Raw genomic sequence first — 27,350 nt, 5'->3', positions numbered from 1 at the left:
GTAGAGAGAAAAGGATGTGTCACTGGGGACATAAAGCTAGCAGACTGTTCCTAATTTCATCACTCTGCAGAAGGGAAATTGGTGAGGGAGATGGAAAGGAAACATGCTTCAGTGAACAGATCTGAAGATTTCAAAAGTAACCAGATGGGAATGGATGGAGCAATTTATTTATATATAAACCAACTTTGCAAGGTTGAAAGCTTTTTTTGAGAAGTAAGTAGCTGCCTAAAAATACTTCATCTTTGGCTACTAACAATAAACTCTTAGAAAAAGGAGCAGAGAACCTCTTCTTACATCTTCACAAGAATGTTGAACCAAACCTATAAAGTTGGGTGTCACAATTTCAGCCTGTCCCATTTTTGGCCTGCACTTATTCCAGACACGTGCACTGCTGGATCATTCTAGACATGTCCCTCTGAATCAGGGAAACTGTAAGCATAAAAGAGAACTGGCATAAATCCTGACAGCACCTAACACTTTTGGCACTGCTGACTGCATAGCATATAAGTGGTTTCTAGATTTCTTTATCCAGAATTTTATGTTTTCTTTACACCATCACTAAATAAATCCTACTGGTCACCATGAGCACTAAGTACTTCCTGGAAAATGTGTTGAAGATCACAGCAGCTGTTCATTAGATTGCTTGTTATAAACAGGCCTCCTTACCAGCCCTTACATTTAGGATCACTTTCTACTTCCTACAGCAAGGCCATGCTTTCAGTTTGTAAAGCTCCGAATTCCTACTCTTTGTGTAGGATATTAACTCCATCCTGAAGTGAGGAAAATTCCAGCTGAAGTTCCATAAGGTTGGGAGGAAAAGGTTTTTTGTCTACATTAAGTTGCATGTGCTAGCACAAACACCACATCACAGATATTTTGGCCACGCTACTACCACTACTAATAAAAAGCTCTGTCTCTTGTAGATAAGTGTGGGGTGAGAGGGACAATGAAAGCTGGGAATTGGTTCAGGTAAAGCTTCCCATTCCATTTTCCATATAGGTGAGAATAGATCAATTGCACTTAATTCAAAAGTGAGTACCATTCCACAGCCTGTCTTATCTCAGATGTGGGAAAGACTCCACTAATCAATCAGCAAATCCAAACAGCACACAGGGAAAGCTTCCTAATTTCAATAAAAGACCGACTTCGTCAGGGAAAAGCAAATGGTAGGCACTTTCAGTTGGAATCAGTGGTGAAAGAAAAGGTGAAGAGATGGAGAAGGGGAAAGTGAAAGCCTAAAATAAGCCACAAGCAGGGAAATAGAAAAAAATCCAAGGATGCAGAATGGAGACTAAAGAGGAGAGCTAAAATGAAGACAACACACAACAGGTGATTAATGGAAGACCATCAGCTCCAAATGTTTACTGTGTCATTACTCCCAGTAAATACACCAAATGTGAAATAGACAGCACAGAAAATACACAGTACAGAAAAATAAATACACATTTAAGGGTATTTTTAGGCATGAACGAAATAACATACAAAGCCATATAGAACCACATGCTAAATGGAAAACATTCTCCAGATTACATAGAGCAAAAGGCAGCTACTTTCAGATAAGGAGTACTGGAGTGCCCAACGTTGAAACGTGAGGGTGCTCGGAACTAAGACAGCACAAAAGTCTCTGCTTGTAGAACGTGCAATTGATGACCTGACATGATGCAGATAATTAAAAATTGACTATTGCAGAGCTATTTTTTTGTGCTGGTGCCAGTTACTCCCTGCACTAAATGAGAGAGCCTGTGGGGAAAGGGAGAAAAAGTCCAATGGCACAATGGATATGACACACAACACGAATATGAAAACAGCACATGGAACTTCATTACAGAAATATTTTGATTACAGAACTGGTAATATCAAGACACCTAAAAGCCAAACCCCTTACACAGGTACTTCTCTGCATGAATTAAGTACAAAAATCCCCAGGTTATTTACAGTAAAGAGATATATGTTTTAAACAAAATTTTAAACAGACATCAATTTATTTGCTAGTTCCATTAGCCACTATTCATTACCATTTGGAAAAACACTGCCACAGAAGAACAGAAATGCTGTCAAAATGTCTTGATGTGTCCATGCATTTATTTGCTATGCAACCCAGAGTTCAGCTACACTTGGCTTAGAATAGCATTTTGAAACAGTACATTTTTCCAGTGGGAAAAGAAAAAAAAATCAATATTTATATACTCTGGATTCTGTCACAAAAATGCTAAAGATTAATTTACCATTTTCTGCAGACATGTACCTTATTGCTGCCTTACTCTGGTAAGTAGCTTAATGTTTTTCCCTCCCATTCCACCATTTGACAAACTGGCATGTATCAATTTACTTATTAACATGCTTGGCATTTCCTACTAGAATTTGTTTACTCGAGCACTTTCTAGTAGAAAAGGAGGAAAAAAACCCAAACAACAAAACCCCTCCCAACATTTACTTACCCCTTCCCCATGACCAAGAGATTTAAAAGGAAAGAACCCATGTCTACAAATTTATGAAAGTTTTTAACTTACTACACTGACAGTTTCTTTCTCAACTGAGTTTGCAAAACTCCAGCAAAATCCCTTAATTTTGCAGCTCTGATAACACTTTTTTTTTGTTGATGCCCTTTCTAAGCAATAACTGCATTATGAAAAAAGGCAACCAAACTGCATGTGTTGTGTATAAAGTTGGCAGTCACCTCTATAATTTATCTCACTTAACAGAATACAGAGCAAATGAAACAGAGCCCTGCAAACTGAGGTTCACTGTTTCTGCTTGCCACCACTTAGTTTGTGAATTACTGCAAGCATGCTGGCATGTTTGTCCAATTCTTCTTTCTGCAGATTTACAAGCGCTTCTTTTTCTGCTAAGCATCCTTCCAATTGGGATTTTTGAACTTCCAGAGAAGATGCCTGCAGCAACAAACAAAATATTATAGTTTCCTCCATTACCAACTGAAAAACACACAATACAGTGAAAGCTGAGTGGCCTGGTGGTGAACTTAAGAAAGTAATTAAAAGGCAGTTTTAAAATTACAAGCTTGTTTCAGAAATCTCCCTCAGCTGTACAGTTGGTGCACATGAATGGTTACAGCTCCTGCCACACTGCAAAATGTTGGATACCATGGGAAAGCACCAACCCCTTTATTATCATTGTGCTACCATCTACATTTAATTTCAAACACCACACCAATAAATATTTACTGAGAAAAAAAAAAAATTGCTATATATATGGATAATATTGCCTGAGAAGATTAAGCTTTTGCTTCCAGGAAATGGAAATACAGTAAATGTGTTTGTCAGACTGCACATTTTGCATTTGTTGATCAGTTTGCAAGAAAAATGAATCTCTGTCCTGTGATTTTAGAGGGAGCCTTACCTACAGCCTACATGTAGGCTGCATTGAAGCTTGGGGGATTTATTTTTTTTTAATAGTGTTTGTTTGTTTTTGGTTGTGGGGTTTTTTTTGTCTGTTTTATTTTTTTTTTTTTTTTGGTTAACATTATCCTGTTAACTTGGTACAGCCAAAGTCTCTCTTTTGAAAAAAGACACTTTTTCTTGGAGATAAAAAAGATTTTTTTTTTTGTTAGAATTTCAATGATCAAAAGAACTCCAGGCACATTTTGGTGCATACATATGTACCTTAATTCAGTGTAAGAAAAGGAGAAAGCAAGCTGACCTACATTTTCAGTAGTCAAAACTACTGAAGAGGAATTTGTTAAACTCTGATATTAAACATGCCACAGGTTTAGTGGGTTTTTTTCCCTTCCCAATATTATATACACACACCATGCCTCACAGAGCTTCATTAGAACTTGATCCTGACTTAAAACTCAGGAGGTACACAATTAAAGATGAGAAAATTTGTTCTTGTCCACTACTACATCAGCTACTCTAGGGTCTTTAGGTGCTTAACCACCAAAATACTGATCTACCAACTATTAATTAAACAGATATCTAAAATTCCAGTCTCAGGAATGGAGGGTGTAAGTAATTCCTTACCTTGACACTCAATTCTTCCCTTGCTTGCTGTGTTTCCCTTAATTCCTTTCTTAGACTATTGATAGTTTGTTCCATATCTGTTTTTTCTTTCTGTTGAGTTTTTATTTTTTCTTCCAGAGCACTTATATTCTGTTGCAAGGCTGAAGAAAACAAACACATTAAAAGATTGGATTAGAAAACTTAGATAACAGATACTGCATTGGCCTGGGAAACAAGGGGCTTTTTTATTAGTTTTTGTTTTTTAGTCTCAACATGGCTGCTAATTGAATTACTGAGTAGTGCCACCTACTGCTAAATTTTAGTTGTTGCTTCCAGTCATTTGCAGAGAGAGTTAAATTAAGCTCTTCTAATTTCCAGTTCCTACAGAAAATAATTCTAACAGACATGCTACAAGAAGATGCTGTCAATACAAGAAGATTAAATTATGTATCTGTGGCCAATTTTTAAGGTTTACAAGTTGCTCATTAAGATAAAGAAGTTTATCTAGTGCCCATAATAACAACATCTAGTTATTACAGTTAGTTCTCTAGCTTCAGTGACCTTTAGGTAGGTGACTTACTTGCTATTGTGCCATTACTCTCCTGTAGCTGTTGCTGTAATTCATTTTTGTGGTCTTCACTTTCTATTAACTGTGCAGCAGTCCTAGAAGTGCAGAGAAATAAATTTTAATGATTAAAATGAGATATGCCACCATTTCCCAGTCCTAAGAAGAGAAAATTATTTTTGTATTATTTCCAATTGCTGTTGAGAGCCTCAAATCATCAAACCTATGAATGTGCATGGTGAGCAGAGATTGATCTTATTTCCTTCCTTCCACCATGACACAGTCACTGCCCTTCTCTGATCATGGTAGGAACTGCTGAAAAGGCTGATACCTGGAACACAAAGCCCAGAAACTGGTGCCTTTGACTATAGCCACAAATAATTCAAAATACAATGGCAGAACTAAAATTGTCATTCAATACAAGGAAAAATTCCCTGCCATTAGTGATTAAGGATGCTGGGGTTTTAGCTCTTGCAATGCTCCCGAAGAGACAATCAATCAGTAAAATCTGTTTCAGGTATTATCCCTGCAAGGACATCTATACACAAAAAATACCATTCTGAACACCTCCTGGATCGTCACACAACATCAAAATCGACCACACCCTAAGACAGTGCCACAGCTTGTGTACAGTTCTCACTGGTTCAGGTAATGCTCAGTTTCCACACCCATTAAATACAGAGGTACTGGCATTTACCAGCAGCTCTAACATGAGTACTTTACACTCTCTGAAGCTAATCTACTTTTTCCAATACCAGCCTAATTTCTAAGGCATATTCTACTTGCCACTTGCCTTGCCTAGATGGCATCTGCTGCTGCTTTTGTTTACTTGTTTATCCACTTCCAGTGGGTATCTGCCAGTTTCTAAGCTGCAGCCTCTAGCAAGAGTGAAGGACGTATATTTCCACAGTCTCCACTTCTGTGGCAGTACAAGAGTACCCATACAATAAACTGCTCCTCCAGACTGGCAGTAACGAGGGTCAGCTCTCATCAGAATATTTCCCCAATTACCCAGAGCTGCATATTGCACCATTAGATGTAAGTAGCCAAATTTATTCAGTAGCAAACTAATGCATAAGTATGAAAATTTTCCATCTGAATCAGAACTCAAGGCAGTGATTTGGACTGCTCTGATTACTGACAAGGCAAGAGCCTGGAAGGGTGAAGTGAACTTTGCAAGTAAAACCAAGAATAGCATTTTATTTCTCAACTGAATACAAGGCCTGTCTATGAACATACTTAAAGACATCTTCTGAAAAGTTATGTATTAAATTAAATTTGTCAAAGAAGAGCACTATATTTCCTTAGTTACATTGGTGAAAGGTATATCAGACCTACATTTTAAGCCATCAAAAAGGAAAAACTACAATTACTCCTCAAGAAGACATAGGTAATGCTAGTTTTATAGTTTAAAAAGATGTTTTATATACCACAGGCAGAACGCCACCCATCATGACTTCAAATAAAACTTTCAAACATGTTCATTTAGTAGGGTTGATAGTTTTGTTTTTTTTTTTTCTCCCAAATTGACAACATTAAGAGAAGACTAAAAGAGAATAGATGGAAATCTTTGGGTGATTAAAGCATTTAAGAATTCAACAACAACCGAAATAACACTCTCCCAAGTACACCTTAGAATTGGGTGATCATCTTTCTCTTCTTGTTATTGCTAAAGTCCGCCAATACTCTCTCACCACCTCCAATGAATTAAGGAGCAAATAAAATAAACCACCGAAGTCAGTACTACAGATTCTCATCCAACATAAATATATAAACCAACCCTGAAGCATCTTTGGCTTCCTCTAACTTCACTTCTCAGATGTTATTTAAAGCACAGTTGAAAAACTGAGACTAAAGTGCTATTTAGTTTTACTGCTTGACTTGCTTTAAAAAGACTGAACAGAACTTACCTGTCATTCTGCTGCTTGAGTGATTCATTTAGTTTCGTCATTGCTTCCACTTGTTTATTTAGTGAATTGCATGTAATCTGCAGATCTTTATATTGTCTTTCTGTTGTTTCATACCTACAAATAAAATGTAATTGCTTTTGAAGAAAGCTTTTACTTTAATACTTTGCCAAATAAAAATATTTGGCATTATCTGTGCAAACATCCCACTCAAGCAACAACCAAGGTGTTTTTGGAAGGGGGGGTGTTCACTTGAGTGTTTTTTGGTGAAAGCTGGCTGTTAGTGTGCTACATTTTTTGAGCTTGGTTTTTTTTTGTTTGTTTTTTTAACGAACATACTTAGAATCATAGAAACATTTAGGTTGGAAAAGATGCTTTAGATCATTGAGTCAAACCATTATTCCAGCACTGCCAAGTCCACCACTAAACCATGTCCCCAAATGCCTCATCTATAAATCTTTTAGATACCCCAGGGATGGTGACTCAGCCACTTCCCTGAGAAGCCTGTTCCAATGCTTGACTTGGAAGAAGAAAACAGACAAACAAACCAGCCAAGCTTCACAGGATGCCTTAAATATCCTGAAGCATTAATGATCAGGAAGTGACCTCCCTCCAATTGGAGACTTTTAGGAATTGACAAAACTATAAATACCTTTATACATTTGCAAAGAGCTAATCTATAACAGTTTTTGTATGTCAGTCATCTTTTAAGGAACCCTTAAGCTAGTCTGTGACCTTCTACGACCTTGTTTTGGGATACTAAAAGCTGAACATACTGACGACAATGCGGTGTGTAATTAATACAGGCTTATGAGGCAGATTCCATGCTCTAAGCAAACATTTTCCTACCTTCCTACCAAAAGGCAAATTCTATGCCCTGATGTTAGTTAATTGATTTTTTTTAAGAAACAGCATATTTGAAGTATGAAGGTTGCTTAAAAAATAAGTTTTTGTTTTAGAAATACATTGTAAGGATTAGAAAGTTTCGTTCCTAGTTTGGAGAATTTAAAACTGCTATATACTAGATTGAGGCTGATTTATTTCCTATGCATTAGACAATACATATTCACAAAGTATATGACTGCATACAATTCAAGTAAAATTGAAGGCACTTCCACAATGACCATACTAGACACTTATTCAAGAGATGTAGTAATGGAAAAAAGTTTTATAAATTTTCCTCCCTCAATGACTCCTTTATTGGTAGCAATATGTTTTCAAGATTGTCTAACAATGCTTGTTCCCGTTATTAAGCAAGAAACTTGATCTCAATGTTATCAGTTTCTTTGCCTTGCTGACACCTAGTGACCAGACCAGCTCATGTGAGTTGAGAAGTCAAAGCTCTTTTAAGCCTTTATTCTTCCAAAGCACATTCTATTTTCAAATATGTTCTATTGTTATGTACTTTGTGCGTCTCACATATTCTTTTTAGCTAAAGATCCCAAAGAAATAATGCTTATAAATAATTCAGGACACACAATGTGCCTCCTTCCTCCATACCTCACTTTTACCTAATTTAAGTCAAATTTGGTACAGACTTGAGCAACAATGCCAAGTCCTACATTATGCAAACATACTGATATTGGCTGTTTCTCCAGAACTCTTGCAAGCATGTCATCAAGAGAGCACATAAGATCAAAGAGACACTGAGAGCATGGTGTAATGCTAACAGAAACTAAGCATCTGTGTCTTAGAGAACAATGCTCCCTTTTTATACAAAGCTTGTGCTATTTCCTGAACTGGACCTCCAGCACCTACAATTCAGTTCTCATTCCACGGAAAGCTGAATGTTCATATATTAATAAATTTAACTATGTTAAATGTAACATAAATTTGACTTCCTGAATGACTTAAGTTAACCTTATTGACAAGCATACAGAAGAAAAAAAACCCTTTTCATTTAAAAACATGACACAGCATGTAACGTTGCTCTTCTAATGAGCCTAGCCCAGTAAAGAACATCGTAACTCTTTTTATATTAAATACTTGTTTAGAGATCCTACATATCTTACCTCTGAAGAAGATCAAGAGAGGATTTTTTTAGTACTTCATGCTCTTCAGCAACTGCCTGCAATTTCCTGTTGTGTTTAAAGAGCTGTTCAATATCAGCCTGTGCTCTTTCAGATTCTACCTGTTGAGCTTTCAGCAAATCGTTAAGCTCTTCATTTTTTCTTTCAGTATCCTTCAGCATTCCAGCAAGAGTTCTTGCCTTTGAGTGGAAAGACACCACCAAAATAGAAATGTAAAAAAAAAAAAAAATAAAAAAAGGAATTCTGTTTCTCAAGTTGTATTAGGCATGGTTGAGATCATAGATCTAACACCAAAATGTCACCATCTACATTAAGAGAATAAATTCTCTCACCTAATATTAACTACAAATTAATTGCTTCACTAAATTCCTTTAGCTCCATTTATAGACAATGTGAGGGAAGAACAAAGTAAGAGATGATACATTTTAGCTGTGAATTTAGTAACTGGTAGCACAATCTTTAATATAACCTTTAAAGAATAGAAATTATTTTCACTTTTCAACATGCAGCTCAAATACAGATACCACAAGCAAAAGCAAGCTTTATTTGAAGGTTCATCTCAGACCAGTGAATCAAAAGGCACAAACAGGAAACAGTTCTTTATATACCAGCAAATACTATAGAGAATTCTAGTAAGTGGGTTTATTGATTTTTAATATTGGTGAAAAACCACTAATGGTTAACAAACAATAATGAGCAGAGTAGGTTGGTTTTGTTGACTTCCTGTAAGGGAAAGGACATAAAAGAAAACTGTGCCAAAGAACAATCCAAAGGAAAAGAGGATGTTCATGGTGAAATTAAGATTGCCTTAACTTGCAAGCACAGTTTAGAGATAAGCAGTATAATTTCCACATGTGATCACAGCTAAAGCTACCCAGACAATCATTACCCAGTCCCACCTTGAAGCTCCTCTACTTACCTCAGACTCAGCCTGGGCTCTCTGACACCGGTACTGAGCCATCAGCCTCTCAGCCTGAGCCAGAGCTACTGCCTTTACTTCCAGAAGATCCTGCAGCCTCGTTTCTTTGGACTGCATATAGGGAGAACATTTCTCATTAACATTTTCTGAAAGTACCAGCTGCAGTGTCCCCATGCACATTAGGTTGTACTCACTGCTAACGCTGACAGCTTCTGCTCGTAGACATCCATTATGTCAGATATCCTCACATCAGCCAAGGGCTCCTTCATCTGTGGAAACATTTTCCAATTACTGATGCCAGAAATTTCTACTTACTTTTTACACAGGCAACGTGCGCCTAAATAGCTCAGTAGTTTTGTCAACTCCACCTGCCACTGGGCTTTTTGAATTCTCATTTTTGTATCTGAGGCTATCTACTCAAAGATATCCACCTGACCCATGAGAAAAGTTTGTGAGCAATTGAACTGGTTAGGCTTAATAGGAGTCATCTGCAGAAGACTATCAGTCCAGCACCATAAAAAGGTAAAGTCACCACTTAAAAATCATTCACCTTGGTCTATGCTGGAGAATTAGCAGGCCCCTCATAGGACACCTGAAATAATCTGCCCTAACATTAACAACCCAAAATGCATATGGTTAAAACCACTTGTTCATACTCTGTGGCTTCTCAACATACAGATTAAGAGAAAAGGCCCAGGAAAGTTTCTCTAGGATACTGGAAAGGATTCTATTGAGGACCTACTGAACGTACTGTTACTTGAGGAAATGCACCATGTATGGCACAGCAAGTCCTAAGTGTTTATTAAAGTATATGCCTGAGTCAAGTGACAATGCTACGCAGTGATTTCAGGATATTTTCTCATAGGCAGTGCTGCTGTAACACCAGTTCTGAGCAGCTATTCACAGATGCTGATGCATGACCAAGTGCAAACTATGCCAGCTGTTCATACCTTGAATGCCTACAGAAAAGCCACCAACTCTGCACCATCCTGAACCACTACGTCAGAATGCCTTTTGCAAGTTAACAGGACACCCTGTGTAGCTCCAGTTCTCAGCTCATTTTTCTGTCCCTAAATTATGAAACATGTAGTTTATTTTCCTACTTGCAAACTTAAAATATCTAAAGGACATAGAAATGACTCTAAGAAAAGCTTTAAGAATGAAATTCCCTTCATTCTCTCTGAAAAGTGACACTATGAAAGGTGTTTCCTCAATTACGTTTTTACAAGCATTTGAGCTTCACACAATATACAGACACAACTCAAGTATTGGATATTTTAAGTGAATGTGTATATTGATTTTGAATTACTAATTAGGAGATCTAAGAAAAGAATCACTCCACAATTCAAAACAGCTTTTTCCCTGAAAAAAAAAAAAAACTGAAGCACGTTTTTTACTTTTTACTCTGCCACATTACTAGTAGCTGTTGCATTAGTGCTGTGTAGGCACCTGTGGTTGCTTTGATTTACATTAAAATAAACAAAGCAATGCACCCACAGACTGTGACATGCAGCCCTGAAAAGGATGATCAATGGGAACATCCAGTGGCAGAGTAAAAAGTAGGCCACAGAAGACTCACTTGACCTTTTCCACTGTTATTCTGGCATCTGACTGGAACTGGTAGCTCTCTGAGCTTCACTTTCATCAGTTACAACAAAGAGATAAGAGTTACAAAGCAAAGGCTGGAGGCAATACCACTAATACAGATATCAAGCTGTTATCAGGAAACTTTCTATACCTTTTCCCAATTTGCATACTATTCTTTTAAGCCAAAAGAAAACAGAATCAATAATCCATCTCTCACTCTAAAGCAGCTACAAAGCAGCTAACCTGCTTTAAACAGAAAAGGGAAAGAGGAGATATATTCAGTGTCTGCCAGGATGGCCCACAAAAGCAGCACATGGTATGTGGTGCCTGGTTGGGTCTCTCATTCACAATGCAAGCTGGTGCAGAGGGAGGAAAAAACTTCCTTCTGAAATAATAACAGTACCTTTCCAAAAAGGCCACAAAAGCTGAACTGCAAGTGCTAGAGTCAGCTACATCCAACAAAAGGAGAATGTCAGTATGTGTGCTTAGGCACACAAGAGATGCACCACACTTTCCTACACAGCATGTCTATTTTATTCCAGACTATTTCTTAGGAAGCAGAGGAAGGAAGTTCCTTATATGTGTCCCAGCAAGTCTAAGCAGTTGGACTGTACCTGGCTCCTGCTTCCACATCTGACAGCTAAGATGACTGCAGGCAAACCCACTGGAGAGGGCCTTCAGTAAGGAGCCCTACCTTCAGGGTGTAGCTCAACAATGCATCTCTGAATTCTGCTCAGGATCTCAGTAAAAAGAGTATGTTCCAAACAGACAGGAAACTAAACCAAACTTAACTGCTACACATACAGTAGTCTGACATTTGGATTTTATTTTCCATTCCTCCCAGTAAAAAAAGTGACAAATATTTCACAAGAATATATAAATTCTACTAACCTCTAGTCCAGAATGAAGTTTTTTTATTAACTCCTCAATATTTGAAGCTTTGGATTCATTACTTGAAGGATAAGATGAAAAACACGTCACTGAAGTAGTGTTGGTCACAGGTGACTGCATTTGGATTCTCTTAGCTGTGTGCTGCATTTCTTGCTGTCTGTAGGCATTATTTGCTGTAATGCTTTCACCCAGCCTGTATAAACATGAGGCTATTAACACAACTGTATTGGTTTGAAAAGCAAAACTAGTGAGATTTTAAGCTAGTAATACAATTTTTAATAGGGAAGAGAAAAAAAGGAAAAACAAAATACATGTAATAATAAAAATAAAACTATTGATAGAGTTAGAATACAACTTGATACTTTGTTAGTTAGGGTGTTGGTGCAGTTTTTTTTAAAAGGGTTTAGCGATGATGTGGAAAAAGCCTGGGTTTCTTTGGAATTTAGTGGAAAAAGGTTGTTTTTGGTGTTTTGAACTTTAGTTTTTATCTAGGTAGGAAAGGTTTGGCTTGTTTTTTTGGTTGGAGTATTTTTTAATGGGATGATGTAATTTTATTAGTTATACAGTAGGACTTAATGGCTTACTAACAGAAGATACTTTTTACAGAGATAAGGATGATTATCCTTTTTAGTGACGGCCTATTAACAGAAGACATTTTTTACAGAGATAAGGATGATTACTCTTTTTAGATGGTAATAGAATATGTATCTTGTATTGTAAACTAGGACACACAACCTGCTACAAAAAGTATTGCAAGGATTGAAGAGGAGAACAATTTCATAACAAAATTTACAGTCACATTTGCATTAGCACACATTACGAAGATGTGTGCTGGGCATGTGCTCAAAATGGCCAGAGATAGAGAAAAAGGGATAAAAAATATATCATGGCTAATCCTCAGAGAGAAATACAGAATCTCATCATAAATGGCATAGTGCTCAGCTCTTTTTGAGCAGCAGATCATGTCTCTTATGAACCTGAGAAACAGGTTCTCCCTTTTTATTATTCACCTTAACTAGGCCACTGTTTGTCTCAAAGAAGATTGAGAAAGTATTTAGTAAGAATTTTTATTGGGCATAAAAATAAGATTTAATCAATAAAAGGCAGAGTGGAACCAATGAATGCCATTTTTTCCTTGTCTGCAATTCTATTTTACAATACTGTATTGTGGTCAGCACATTTTAATTTTTAAGTTTTAACCAAAATTGAAGTACACAGATAAAAGTGCAATCTGTTTAAATTTGTATAGAGAACTCAAAAGCTTAGAAAAAAGTAATTTCAGCAGCTATATTCCAGCGTCTGTATGTAATTTGCGGCTGGTATTTTCAAGGCAGGTACCAATAACATGTTTCAAACAAGAATGATAAATCAAAGGAGCTGATTTAAGAGGCAGCAGTTATAAATTTTTTGCTCTTGATAAATTCCTTAATTATTAAGCTATCCCAACCGCTTCACTGAAGTGCTGTCTCAATTGCTTCCTAAGTGAGCACAGCCTATTCTTAACTTGCATTTACAGACATGTTACTTGGCTGTTCCATTGTACAACTGCAGACATATTTGATTATACAGAGCCTTCATTCTTTCAGCCAGACTATTCAATACTAGCCATTATAAAAATGTTTCTTATATCCACAAACCCATATAATTACAGAATAATTAAGGTGGAAAGGGACCCATCTACAGACCACCTAGTTCAACTCTCCTGCCCTCAGCAAGTTGCCCAGGACTATGCCTTGTAGTTTTGACTCTCTTGAAGGATGAAGACTCCACAACTTCTCTGGGCAACATTTTCCAGTTTGACCTTCCCTTACAGTAAAAGGGTTTTTCTTATATTTAAAGAAATCTAAAATGGTTTTTTCTTGTATTTCAGTTTGTACCTACATCTATCCTGTCAGCAGATACCACTGAGAAGCCTGGCTCCATCTCTTTTGTTCCTTTCTATCAGACATTTCAACACAGAGGTAAGAACCCTGCCAGTCCTGCCAAAAGCAAGCAAGCTCAGCTCTTGCAGTCTCACCTTGTGTAATACATGCTTACACCTCAAACTCTTTCCTAGACCCACTCTAGGATGTCTGTACCTCTCTTGCCTTGTCTCTTGTCTGGAGAGCCCAGGCCTGGACACTACAGGTGTTGTCTCACCACAGCTGAGCAGAGGGGAATGATCACCTCCTTTGCCCTGCCATCAGGACTCCTTCAAGTGTAGTTCAGAGTGCTACTGATCATCTTTGCCCTTCTTGAAGACAGAAGTTACATTTTTTTTATTCTAGTCTTCAGGAACCTCTCCCAGTCACCATGAATTTTCCAAGACATTCTAGTGTGGCCTTGAAATGACAACAGGCAACTCCCTAAGTACTCAAGGGCACATCCTGCCAGGTCTTCTGGACTTCTGTACACCAAATTAGTTTAAATGTTCCATAACCTGACCCTGTGCCACCCAGAATATGTCTTGCCTCCTCTAGGCTTTCCCTATTTATTGCTCTCAGGGAAATTGCTCTGCCTTTGGGAATCCTTATCAGTGAAGGCCAAGCAAGGCATCCAGTATGTATACCTTTCCTCAACAGGTCCCCTGCCCCACTCATCAGAAAGGCCCACATTTTCATGTCTGGCTTTTGCTGCTATCTAACGGTGTTTCTTGCTGCCTTGAGAGGTGTCAGGTTCAAATCCAGGTTGTGATACAATTTAATTTTTTTTAATTATTATTTTATTATATCTATGGCAATAAGGACTCCATCAAACAGAGTTTCTCAGTATTTTTTCTATTGTTTAAACCTTAAATACTACCTGAACTGCCATCTGCTTGTGTTTGCTCTTTCTTGGAAGCTACTGCAAAACAGTGAGCTTTAGGAACTGAAGAATTACACATCTGACAGAGTTCTTTAGAGAGAAATCTGACAGCCAGAATATTAGATGCACCCTAAGTTCCAAGCAGACTTCAGACAAATGAGCACTTAGGGACACGAGTCAATTGCTCCTCTGCTCTCTAGGATCTGACATAAAATGAACACCATCAGCTTTGCGGTGGCTTCCTCTGGCCTCCAGGATCACTGCTGTCTCATAAGTGCACACAGAGCAGAAACAAGACAGTTTTTCTATACTTTCTGTCTCTGATAAGCTGAAAATAGTACTCAAAAAAACCCATGAATATCACTAAGCCCATAAAAATATTAAATCTAACCACAGTATCACAAAAATACTTACACTATGGCAGGAAAATCTGGTAAGGGTGCAGCCTCAAGCAGTATTTTAAGCCCCACTTGGACTTGCTCTGCATGGTTTGATGTTAAAGCAAATGTCAAAGGTGTAACCAAACGCTGATCCTAAAAAAGAAATTAGTTTGGTCAAACGATATACAGCAGACAACAACAACAAAAAATCCCACGAAACAAACTACCAGAACATCACCACATCAAGGCCCATGAGCACAGAAATGTTTTATTCAAAACTTAAGCTACCTTCTTAATATTCACCCATTCCTGAAGTCCATGGAAGACAAGTGATTTTAAAAATAGTTTACACTTCTAAGTATTTGAAATCATGTTTTACATTAAAGATAACACAACAGGTTAAGAGGCTAGCTAATTTCTGCAAGTTTCCAAGTGCTTGATACTCAACATGAAAGGTCACTAGCTGAAGCTATAAAGATTAATCATAGACTGTAAAACTCATTGCTTGTCACCTAGTAAATGATACAATTCCCATTCTAGAACAAAAAAAATCTCCAAAACAGCAAGAAGTGTTTGACTGTCTGGATTGCTTTTCCATCTATAAAGAGAATTATTAAGGTATCATCTGACCAATAGGTACCAGAAACTGTTTTGCAAAGTTTTATTATGTTGCAAATTAGATGTACATATTTAATAGTAACCAACTCCACAAATAATTATATTGCTGTGGTAATTGTCTTCTAGTTTGTTACCTATAAACTGCAGTCATAATGCAGTCTTAAAAGGATAATTCTTTCCAGGCAGCTAAAATATGATTTCATACGCATTACCAAAAAAAAAGGACTGGAGTAAAAGCAAACTACTGTTATTTTGGAAGAATTCATAGTGAAACAACCTTTAGGAGTTGTGCATAAGGAAGGGTTCCTAGAAGCATTACCACTTCAGAAATAAGCATGCAAAACATTTGTAATTAAAACTACCATAGTGCAGTGAGACTTTATTTCACAGATACATTTCATAAAACATTTTAAAATCATACCTCTAACATTTTGTAGAAGCTGACCTTCATACCAGGTACATCCTCCTGCAATCTGCTCATAAGATCAAGCATTTTCAAAATAATATCAGCAGCAAGTTTGCTTTTAAACATCCAAGTAGGAAAGTAAATTGGGTGGAAAAAAAAGGTGAGATATGTCAAATCAACACTGACAAATTCAGTCAATTAAAAAAATATATATAATGAATACCTTCACAAAGAATATATCTAGCAAGGCAACAATGTTAGAGCCAAAGAGATCATACTGAGTTCCCTGGACATGTGTCTGAGCTTCTCCAGCATGCCAAGGTTGGCAACAATGAAGACCAAAACCATCACTTACAGACTGAAAGTAAAGCGGGTTTAATTCTAGGTTCGATTATATTTCACTGGGTTTTGGCCATGTAATGTACAGCTATACTGACTTTTAGCTATAATGACACTGAGCTGAAGGAATGTGCATTTAATTTTCAGTGCAACAACTGCCCCCATAGTGTCGTGTGTTATTTTGGAACTCTGATTGCATAAAAACAAAATGAGAACTCAAATGCCATGAGCAGTTCTAGTAAGCTTTAACTTGGATCGGCCTGAACTACTTCATGAGGTTTAAGGTCATTGCTCCACATAAGTGGAGCTTCAGCTTATGCCAAAACCATTATCTGAATGAACTGACCAGCAAGATTACTTTCTATTCCACAAAAATTCTAAGTTTGATTTAATATCAATATTCATTCATATGCATTTAAATGGTACTTTCAACTACCATATTCTTCCATTGCAACAATATCACAACCCTCACACCAGTCATGCTTAATTAGATAAATATGTGTGCTCACCACATTTTAGAGTCCACCAATTTTGTCCCAAAACCAGTATCAATCCCACTGTAAGGAAACTGGTGTTCTATCAGACATGTGCATTGGCTGGCTGTCAGCACCTTTGAGACATGCATTTTCAGTGTGTCATCTCTGCAGAGCAGTAGGCAGAGTTAAGAATAAATGCAGTATACCTATGCCTAGGTATTGGCACCAAAAGACAACCTTTTGTTTAATAAGGGACACAAAAGCTAGGGCATCAAAGCACAAGAGCCTCTAAAAATGCTTTCAATACCCAAAAATATAAAGCACTTAAATCATGCTTAACTCACAAGTCAAACCAGCTTCACTTTTCAGTTAATACACACACCTATTGGAAAGAGACAGAGAAGGGAAATCCCAATAAAATGGGTGGCATAAAGAAACCAAAAGGCAGGGACCAGGCAGTCCCTAATATAAGAACCAGCTACCTAGAAGTGAACAGAGACTTCTCTACAGAACTCAGCTTAGATGCAGGACTACACCCTGCAGTCATGTCCTCCTCACTAAACTTACTGTGGACACTAAGGACTCAATGAAGAGTGTAATACTGTATCATTCCACATTATTTTACCTTGTTTCTTCGATATAAATTAGTATCATATTTGGCTGGGAGCTGCAATTGACTTAGCTAGGCAACAATACTGCATGGATCAAGAAGATGGCCCCCATACAATTTCAACAGAAAACACTCATCTTGCTTTTTTATCTGCAAAGTGCTTCTGTTCTGTTGAATAGCCACAACATTTTATTCTGCACCACTGTATTACAAAATAATTTCATAGCAATTAGAAAGCTACTTTAGATCTTGCAAGATGATACTCCTAAGTAAAATCAGGGCAATTACTGTCATTAGAAGCTATTAAAGTGACCCAAGGTGGACATGTCTTTTAAGATCTTAGATCATGGTGGAGAAATAATAAATCAGCTGCCAATAAGCACATAAAAAGGATATTTGTCAGGACATTAATGGCCTTGACCATTCTTTCACACTTTTTCTTCACTAATAGCTCATCCACAATCTGTTCTGGCATCTGAAGATGATCAAGAAGAACAGGCAGCAACAGATCCATAAAGTGTTCAGCTGATTCGCCATTCTTATTCTCAATAACATCCTGTAATAAAGACGTTTTATGTCAGTATTTAAAAGTACAGGAAGCCAAGGGAAGCCAAGCTTACTCTACCCCTTCATGAACCAGTCTGTGTTCCTGCTTTCCCAGCCTCTTGCTATTTCAGGTTTAAGACAGCTGACCAGTGGAGGAGGAAGTTTACAGGGAACAGAAACAGCAGGAATTTACTCATTTCTGCAAGTCCTAGTAAGGAATTCTGACAGTTTTCTACCTAGCTCATGACTTCATAAACTGCCATGTCTTCCACTTACAACACAGACATATTTATAAAATACTGCATGTCTTTAAAAGAATGGCTGTTTTATGAAGTATGTTTATTTCAACATAACTATTTTACAACGAACCTTATTACAGGTATTACTCTATTTTTCAAATCAAATGATAATAGTTGTTTAAAAATAATTTAAAAATCAGAGCTACTAAAAAGCTCTTTAAACTCAGTCATCAGTCTTGGTACCTCAAAAATCTCTTTGAACAGTTGCAATGCTAGACCTGCACAGTCTTCAGAGCCTTCCAATGGTTGGTTTGACAAGTGCACCAATGCAACAGATGGTTCCAAACTCTTAGAGCGAGTCACAAGTCTGGTGTTTCCAGAGACTGGCAAGCCAGCTGGTTGCAGTATCGCCTGCCGCAGGGTGTGACGCAATTCTAGCACAGAGCAGAAGGCAAGCAGCAGCTCTAAGATCTGTGTGAAGTGAAGAAGAGTTCAAATGCTTTTAAATCAAGAACTTATACAGAAATTGCAATTCCTGTAACACAAGTCTAAAGAGATATGCAATTTCCATGAAACTGCTTTTAGCACTTGAAAGTTTTCTGAGCAGTAATTTTCTTTCTTGGAAGCCAAGTCAGCAGCAGAAACAGTTCATTGGACTGGTGAAGGTTTGTGACAATATTCAGTGTATTGCTTTATTTTCTTTGGACGCGACTGCTGGCCAGTGATGCAATAAAAAGTACAAACATGTGTACACTCAGCATGAAGAAAGCCATCGAAGAGAAAACATTTTGAGACAGGAATGGATGCACATTCATTCTCTGAGCATGCACAAAGAGAAAACCACCCTGGAAAGCTCCTTGTCAACATGCCTCTCTAAATAAGCCCAATAAACAACAACAAAAATCCCACAGAGAGAAATAGTAGCATCTATTAATAACTAGGATGTGCAACACATTCATAGAGAAAAGCTTCAGATCTGTTTCACAGATATATTTAGCCCCAACATTTTCACATTTCATATTTTAGCCTTCAGTGACAGATAGCCAATATTTCATTGACGTAAGGTGGTAGTGAGACAAAGTTGAACGTAACAGTTCACTGCTTAAACAGAAGTGGCATCTATTTGTTCAGCTGAGAACACTTATTCCTACATGTTTGAAATTAGCATCAGGGCTCCCTGATCTCCAGTTGAAGTCTGAGTAGTATCAATTCAAGGTTTAGAGAGCAAAGTGGGATACACTGCATTCCTGGTAGGTCCCAAAATTTCTTATTAGTCAAAGCACAAAAGGTGTTTATGTTAGCTTTTTGCCTTTACATCTGTTGCATGAAAGCAGACACACAATCTGGCAAAAAACCCAACACTATAAATTCAACCTGACAGCCTTTTGAATAATTAAAAAATATAAATTTGGTGACTTCTCTAGGTCATTTAAGAGTTCTGAAGTCAGTGTGTTTCATTACCAACCCTTGTACACAAGGAACCTATTTATAACAACAGAAGAGAAACTAGATTAGGATTGTAGCCTCTCAGCCTTTAACTGTATAAATTAAAAAAAAAGTATAAATACCTTAGATGATGAATCAGGATCCCTTCCATTAAGAAGATCTAATACTTGACCAAGGCAAGAGGTGAAGTGCTTGTATCTACAGCATGCATAGAGAAGAAAAAAATTATAAATAAAATTGAAATTTTGGCACGTTTAGACATTCACACGAAGTGATGAATGAAAGTGCCCTATTCTCCTTCTTACCCCCAAACACTTCAAGCACCGTGATGGTTTTGATACTTTAATTTCTATTTGAAACAGCACAAGCATTAAAAATATTCTAAGAATGAAAGCAAATTGCTTAAAATAAGCTATGATTTTTCAGCTATTCTTACTGCTTTAGATTGAAAATCACCACCTAAATTCTGCTAGCAGAATTTGCAGAACTACTAGTCAAGCTCTCCACAAAACCACTCTAACACCCCTCCCCCTGTAAAAGAATTACTTCTTACAACTTCAATAATACTATTCCACTTCTAGATTATATAGCACTGTAGAAGGCAGGATAGCTACTCATCTTGTTGTCTGACTACCAACACTGTCCAGATAAAAAATTGCAGAACAGGGTATTCAATATTCCTTCAGTGACAATAAAGAAAACAGGTTTTGAGTCACACTTCTGTGTCAAACTAGTAACCCAGCAACTCTTTAGATTCAGAAACAGCAGTTATAATCATAATCAACTAGCAACATTCAAAAAGCACCTTGGAATTTTTTTCCCAGTGTTTGGTCTAGAATTCAAATAGCATACAGCAAAGAAACTGAACTAGAGCTTAGGAAAAAAAACTTTTAGGAAATTAGGCCATACCTGGTAAGATAATCTGCAACTTTGGGGTTCTTCATAAGATCCATGAGTAGATCAACAGAATATTTTCTTGTTAGAGGATCTCCATTTACAACAATACTGAATATTAACTGAAATGTCTGATGGATATTTCGAGCGTGAAAGAGCTGAAAGGAAGAAGAAAGTTATGTATAGGCACATACTTTGCTGGATGCCTTGGTTATTAAAACTAGCCGGAATTAGAATTTTATTTGGCCAGTGTGACAATTGGTTTTATCTTATTTTCACAACTTAAAAATAGAAACAACTTCAAAGACTCACTTACTTTTTCTCCTACTTCTTCATTTAGGGTAAGGCTTGATAATACCGAAAGTGCAAACACAACCATAGTCAAACTGCTATGGGCCAAGAAACTTATTAAGGTACGATAGAAACTCTTCACATTATTCTACAGTAAAAGGAGAAAAAAAAAAGGTATTACAAACACATCAAATTTACAGGTTTGACATATTTATAGCTAAACCATACAAATAACAAATAATGCAAAAATAAGTTTAGTACGGTAACAGTCATCTAGGAAAGCTATTTCATTGTTCGACTGCAGAATACTGGCATTGATGCTAATGTTCCCTTTTGAACTTCTATAAGAAAAAAATGAGAAAAACCATCCCAAAACAACAGAGTGCTTCTTCCAACCAAGGAAGAAATTCCATCATTATTTTAAAGAAAGATGAGAAAGTCACTTTGCTAAAGCCTGTAAGAGAAAATAATCACTGAAAATTGACTCCCATCCCTTCTCTGATTAATGATAAGATCTGACAATAGTTTCCTTTTTTTGTTGCCCCCTGCCTCTCTTCCAGGGTAAACAGTGCAGCATTTGATTTTATGTGGATGAATTTCTCTTTCTGAATTAAAAAATGTTTGAACCAATTTATGAAGACATGGGAATCAAGTAGTTCAGATATGCATATGTATTTGAGGATTCAAGGACCCTGACATGAAGATCAGTTCTATTTTATTGATTTATCTTTTGAAAGGCAAATCTTTCTTGCTTACCAAAAATCCACCTACCGTCTTTATGCTTTAATGACATTTAATTTTTCTAAGGAAGAATGATCAAATTTTAAATTCACCTTTCAGCTGCAGAGAAGAGTTGCAAAACCCAAATGCATAACACAAGCCAGGACAACAACAGGGCAATGTACCAAAGAGAATGAGGATGACCAACTCCCTGTTCTACTGGTTATTTTCTCCAGCATGGGAGAAACAACTGACCATTGGGCAGAACAAGCAGGTCAGGGTTATCATTGCTGAAAGAAAGCTACCTTGAGTCAATTCACTCTTACCCTTAAGCCAGAGAATCACGACACAAAATCAAAGCTCTTACCGAAGATTTTATCTGACTTTGGATAGACAAGTTGTGACGACAAAGGTTTGCCAGGAGTCCTAAACACGGTATTGTTAACTCATCTTCAGTGGATTGACTTAAAAGGAAAGCCCAAAAGATGTGTTCATTGAAGCATCCTGAATTTAATTACAAGAAATTTTAGAGTGGGGGCTGGGAGACCTGGCTGGGGGAATTTTATTTAGTTTTGTGTCTTGGTGGGAGCTTGTATTTTAATGAGACACCATTTCACCATACAAAGCAAAAATCAGTTTGTAATCCATGCAGTGTGGGCAGCTTTTAACTGAGTACATCTGAAAAAAAACCCCAAGGTATCAGAGATCACTGCTATCAGAGGTAGTTTATTATATATACTTCTAAGATTAATCATATTTCTTTCAAGGGCACTTGAATAAAATTTTTATTTATCTAACAAGTCTGCTTCTAGTGACAAGCATGAATTTCCTCCTAGCTTTTCTCTCTGTTAGCTCCCTGCTCCCAGAGGTGTGCAGGTGAGCTGAGGCCAATTAATATTCCATCACCCAAAGTCCTACAATCACTGCATTTGACAATCTGTAACAAGTATATACATGGTTTTCAAAGGAAAGTCTTTCAAAGGAAGGTCTTAACTTCAGAGCACAGCTCACTCTGGACATCAAGTCACTACAGTGCTCTAATGGCCTTCTAAAAGTTTAGAAGCTTAGCTCGCTGTTTCCCATAAGAAAAGACACAGAGTACACACTTACACACGATGCATTAGAAACAAAATTAATCCATCGATGTTGGCACCAGCACAAAAGATGGGAACGTTGTAGGTTAGTCTCTGCAGCAACTGAATACCCTGAGGAAACAGAAAGAGTTCACATGCCTGTCCTACACTGTCTCAGAAGGAGATTTACAAAAGATGAAACTGAAAGGACAAATATCAAGGCAACACAACTGAATTAATTTTCAGACTCTAACATTAGCATAACAATTACACAAGTTGCTGCAAGCACATTGTAATGACCTACCATAATGATGTACTTAGTAAAAGCCCAAAAAGATTATTGAGGTTTCATTTTCACAGAGGAGTTACCTTTTCAGCCCATTCAATTCTCCACCTTTGCCTCACCAGCATTCTGTCAGTGATAAACAGGCTTTGTCCTACTGAAAGGTCTAAAAGTCTCGTCAAAATCCAAAAAGCACTTTGCAAGCTCTTGCAGAAAGGATGCTTACAGGAAAACAGGTTTTCTCTAAAGACTGCCAAATCTAAGGGTAGCAAAGTCCTTCATATAGAACTTTTCTGGCACATAACTGAATCCAATACACTCACTCATGACAAAAATCATATCAGAGGTTACCAGTTAAAACAAAACCTCACCATTTATATATCTAAGAGGATCAAGGTGTTAAGATTGGCTCTATCTGCTGACTACAAAATCTATCCTATTGGCAAGCCAGCCACCTGGATCCCTAGATCTTGTGGTACTCCTAGTGCTTTGAGAAACACACAAACCACAAGAAAAGTGATCTTTACTGGACGCCTGACTTATTTTCCACAGAACAAGAGCCACAAGACTACTAGTAAATTAATTTTCTACTTTTCAGACAAAGACAAGTGACAATAGGCAACCAGCAAGTACCTGCTGAAAACTTAGGGGAAAACCTGTGCATACTTGAAAAAAAATAAAGAAAACTTTAAGAGCAGGTTGAAATTGGTGAGTTCAAACTGGTAAGATGTCAGACATTCACTGTAAGCTCCAATTTGTACAGCGCCTGGCATTCACTGGCAGATAGCACTGACCAGAAAAGAGGAGACCATTCATGGTATCCCATGAAAACAGGCAGCCACAGCTTTCCTTTCACTCCCTCACAGTTACCTGTCAAAGCACCAATTAGACAAAATGATCTCCAGGCTTGTGTTATGAAACAGGCTTGTGTCAGGAGAAACAGCCAAAGACCTCAACTGGAAATCAATTTTCCGATTATTATATGCATACAGTATAATGCTTATTATGCAACAGTAGCCAAGTATAATTAAGCATTAGTTCCTGTCTTGGGGTGATTTTATGATGTTTGTATCCCCAGTTGTCTGTTCTGTTGATGTTGAATATTGAGTTCTGCAGCTTTAAGGCTGGTTCCAGGAGTGAAGGGGGAGAGAAGAGGTGCAGAGTTTGTTATCAGAGACTGCACTTGCTCCCCACCATCCTTCACACAGACTGTGCTGTCTGAATTGGGCAGCAGGAGAGAGCTCTCCTCTGCTTTTCGTTAGTTTTCTGGCTAGCTGAGGCAAAGAAGTTCCCTGGACTGTAGCTTTTTTTTTTTCTTTTTCTTGGAATTGTTTGAACCTACTCTGGACTGAAAACCCAGAGGAGCACCAGGAGCTCACACCTGTGTCCCACCAGGCCTGGCCTGGGCTGTGACATTCCCCAGCTCTGGAGGGACTAAGAACAGCCTGAGTGAGCTGGGCTGCAACCCACGGAAGGGACTGTGCTGAATCTGTCATCTCTACAGAGTAGCGAGAGGTTTTGCTGTTTAGTATTGCTCATTTTTGTTCTGGGGAGTGCTTTTTAAAATTTATTAAATAAACAGGGTTTTTTTCCACTTCTCTCCAAGGAAATATTTCCTCGTACCAGTTGGGGGAGGGACTGCTTGAATACATTTCCTAGAGGGAACCCATTCAGAGGTTTCCTCCCAAATTTGCTCTAAACCAGGACAGTTCCTTTACCTGTACTAAGACTGGGTCACTCAGATTAGTAGAACTTCGATGAACCACTCCTGCAAGTACGCTGGTCAGATTGTAGGCGTCCTGGAGAGCTTCTCTAGTCTCCGAGTCTGAAGCTGGAATTTAGGAATTATTAGCAAAAAAACCTGTTGTATTAGCTACCACTTGAAGCAGAAGCCAAAGTCTCTGACCAGTTATTCCTGTAAAGGTAACTACAAATAAATGACAGCTCCTACACACTTGCCTCTCTACCTCACTTCTGGACATACAGTTAATTATAATGCTAATCTGTTTCCTTCAGATGCTTGGACACTGAAGGAATAGTCTACCTCCTGCCTACCAAGCTTCAGTTCTCAGATCTTGAAACTTGCACTTCAAAAGCTTAGTTCGAAAACTCAACGAGGTCAGTTTCTTGCCTCATGTTGTGGTGGACAAGTAGACTCAAACTGATAACTTGATGGGGTTATCTAGTACTAGTTAAATAAATAAATAGAAGCCAGTACTGCTTAGGCAATCCTCAAAGAGATGTAGCAAAACAGGTAAAGCAATAGATCATTTGGAAGACAACTCAATTCTTAAAATCTTCCAGACTGAACCCCAGCAACAAATACAATTTTCAAGTAACTTCCAAAAACATAAAAGGAAGATCAAAGAGGCTTAAACTCCATGAATCAGAGAAGATAAACAAGGGAGTATCATAAAGGACTCAAATCTTGAATAACTACTCACATAAGATGAGAAACTAAGCAGTGAAGGGATAACTTTTCCTTGTATATGTAGGTTCTACTCTGAGCACAGAGCTCCCTGGACAACAAAGTCTAATTTCCATGAAATAGAGGGACAAAAAAACCCCAAAAAAAGGCATCTCAAGACACAAGTAAAAGGCAGTAGAACCTCCTTTGCAGTTGGATTAGTTGATGCACACAGGCTCAGACTATTGGAGGGCTCACACTGCCAGCTAACACTCAAGAGGGAAAGGTAAACTGAGGTGATGACAGCTGTGGATGTGACATGACTTCTCCCTATCCTTGCATGCCCTAGCCAGGTTTCTCACTTGATAAAAAGGTAGTCTTTTCCAGCTTCAAAAAAAAAAAAAAGGAAAAGAGAATAATTCCTCATCCTACCCAGTGGATAAATAAATTCGAACAAACATGATTATTATCATTCATAGGGATGACTTAAAATCTCCTCACTGCAATTTAACATCTTAACAAGTAGCTTAGCGAAGTACTCCACGACAATGAAATATACTTCATCTTCCACACATTACGCTTCTTTTAAGAAGTCCATCACCCACACCACAGAATTAGCATCTGTCTTATCTTCCCTTGCCCAGAAAAGAGATAAAAAGTTCAGATGCAAACCTTACCTAGCTGTGATAGCAAAGTAACTACAGACAAGGCCAGAGTAGGGTTTATATTAGTGTCCTCCAGGAGCTCTACAAGGCAACTGAGACATTCATTTGGTAAAATCTGGTTTGAAGCAAAAAAACGGGTAAGCTTCAGTCCAGAGATAACCTGGAGGTGAAAGGAGAAAAACAAACTTACTTACTCAACTGCAACAATGTAACTGGCACAGAAGTCAAAGCACAAAGCTGTATAAAAGAGATTTTGTCCGACTTGATAAAAAACAAAACAAAAAAATAGTCAGCAATGGAAAAAACCTGGTTTTCATTCCTTTATGCTTGGAAAGTGCTAGGTTTATTTATTTATTTTGAAAGAACAACCCAACAGATTGCTCAACACAAACACGTAGCAATCAGCCTGCCTTCCAAAGGCCGGGACAGCGACCCAAAGGTGGCATTCCAAGGGGAGGATCTGCAGCGGCAGTCAGTGCTGTTTTGGGAGCACTCTGTGACTGGGATGAAAACATGGAACCTCAGCTCGGGGAACCCTACATAAGAAGACACCAAAAATTATACACCTTCACACCAGCACAGGCAGACACGATTTATATTTTGCATAATGGAAACACATCATGTTGGTTTTGCGTATTCCCTCTGTGTCTCTTTACAAGGGACATAGGGAAGAAAGCAAAGCGAGATACTAACTCTCATATAAATATTCTAGCAATTAAAATAAATCTGTATTTGAAGAAGGTAGCTTGGACATTAATTCAAAGACCACCATATAAGTTGTACATAAAGCTGAAGCTAAAGATCAGGGAAATGCACTGGCCCACCTCCCTAGCAGAAAACACATTTGTACACGTGCTGCATGGAACTGGGAAACTCCAGACACAAGACCAGCTCGTCATTCACACGCTATTTCTTAAGCTGTGAAACAATTCACGCGGGACAGAATTTTGGGGATAAGTAAAAAAATAACTCCCTCATAACACATACTACCAGCTTGCCCTGGGTGCATGCAGACTCGCAACACACCTCTGTAAACACACAAACACACCGTAAAACTTTCTAGTAATGGACACCACAGCCACCCCCACGCCCCGCTCCCACCGCGGCCCCGGGAGGGGCCCCGCTCCCACCTCCAGGTTGCGCTGTAGGAGCGCGGCGCTGTGCGCCGTCTTGGCGGCGCGGTACTCCTTGGCTGCGACCAGCAGGGCCTTCATGCAGCTCGGGGCGTCCATGGCGGCCCGGCCCCTCAGACGCTCCCCACTCGGACCCTCACTCGCATTTCCCGCCGCCGCCGCCATTGTGACGCAGCGACCAC

The 27,350-nt window shown here is 38.1% G+C and overlaps 1 protein-coding gene across 1 annotated transcript; it reads right to left on the bottom strand.

Annotated features, from left to right (window-relative positions):
- Positions 1 to 2,447: 2,447 nt before the first annotated feature.
- On the bottom strand, positions 2,448 to 27,350 carry CIP2A (cellular inhibitor of PP2A). The gene is made up of 21 exons (XM_062512084.1): positions 27,166 to 27,350; positions 26,048 to 26,195; positions 24,682 to 24,794; positions 22,718 to 22,812; positions 21,975 to 22,071; positions 20,913 to 21,035; positions 20,612 to 20,754; positions 19,825 to 19,900; positions 18,500 to 18,727; positions 17,868 to 18,027; positions 16,895 to 17,036; positions 16,062 to 16,161; positions 15,057 to 15,175; positions 11,859 to 12,051; positions 9,575 to 9,649; positions 9,381 to 9,491; positions 8,444 to 8,640; positions 6,435 to 6,548; positions 4,540 to 4,622; positions 3,981 to 4,120; positions 2,448 to 2,891 (listed from the first exon to the last, which is right to left on the bottom strand). The coding sequence occupies exons 1-21, from the start codon at positions 27,331 to 27,333 to the stop codon at positions 2,742 to 2,744; spliced, it is 2,775 nt and encodes a 924-aa protein (XP_062368068.1). The 5' UTR covers positions 27,334 to 27,350; the 3' UTR covers positions 2,448 to 2,741.

Source organism: Cinclus cinclus, chromosome 2 (assembly GCF_963662255.1).
Source record: "Cinclus cinclus chromosome 2, bCinCin1.1, whole genome shotgun sequence".
NCBI lineage: Eukaryota > Metazoa > Chordata > Aves > Passeriformes > Cinclidae > Cinclus > Cinclus cinclus.
This window is presented reverse-complemented; position numbering and strand designations above follow the sequence as displayed.

Excerpts from the sequence above, each read along its gene's own strand:
- CIP2A (XM_062512084.1), bottom strand. The coding sequence starts at position 27,333 with ATGGCGGCGGCGGCGGGAAATGCGAGTGAGGGTCCGAGTGGGGAGCGT. Across the intron at positions 26,196-27,165 it reads TCCTACAGCGCAACCTGGAG|GTTATCTCTGGACTGAAGCT; the intron begins GTGGGAGCGGGG and ends TTTCACCTCCAG. Across the intron at positions 20,755-20,912 it reads ATGAAGAAGTAGGAGAAAAA|CTCTTTCACGCTCGAAATAT; the intron begins GTAAGTGAGTCT and ends TCTTCCTTTCAG.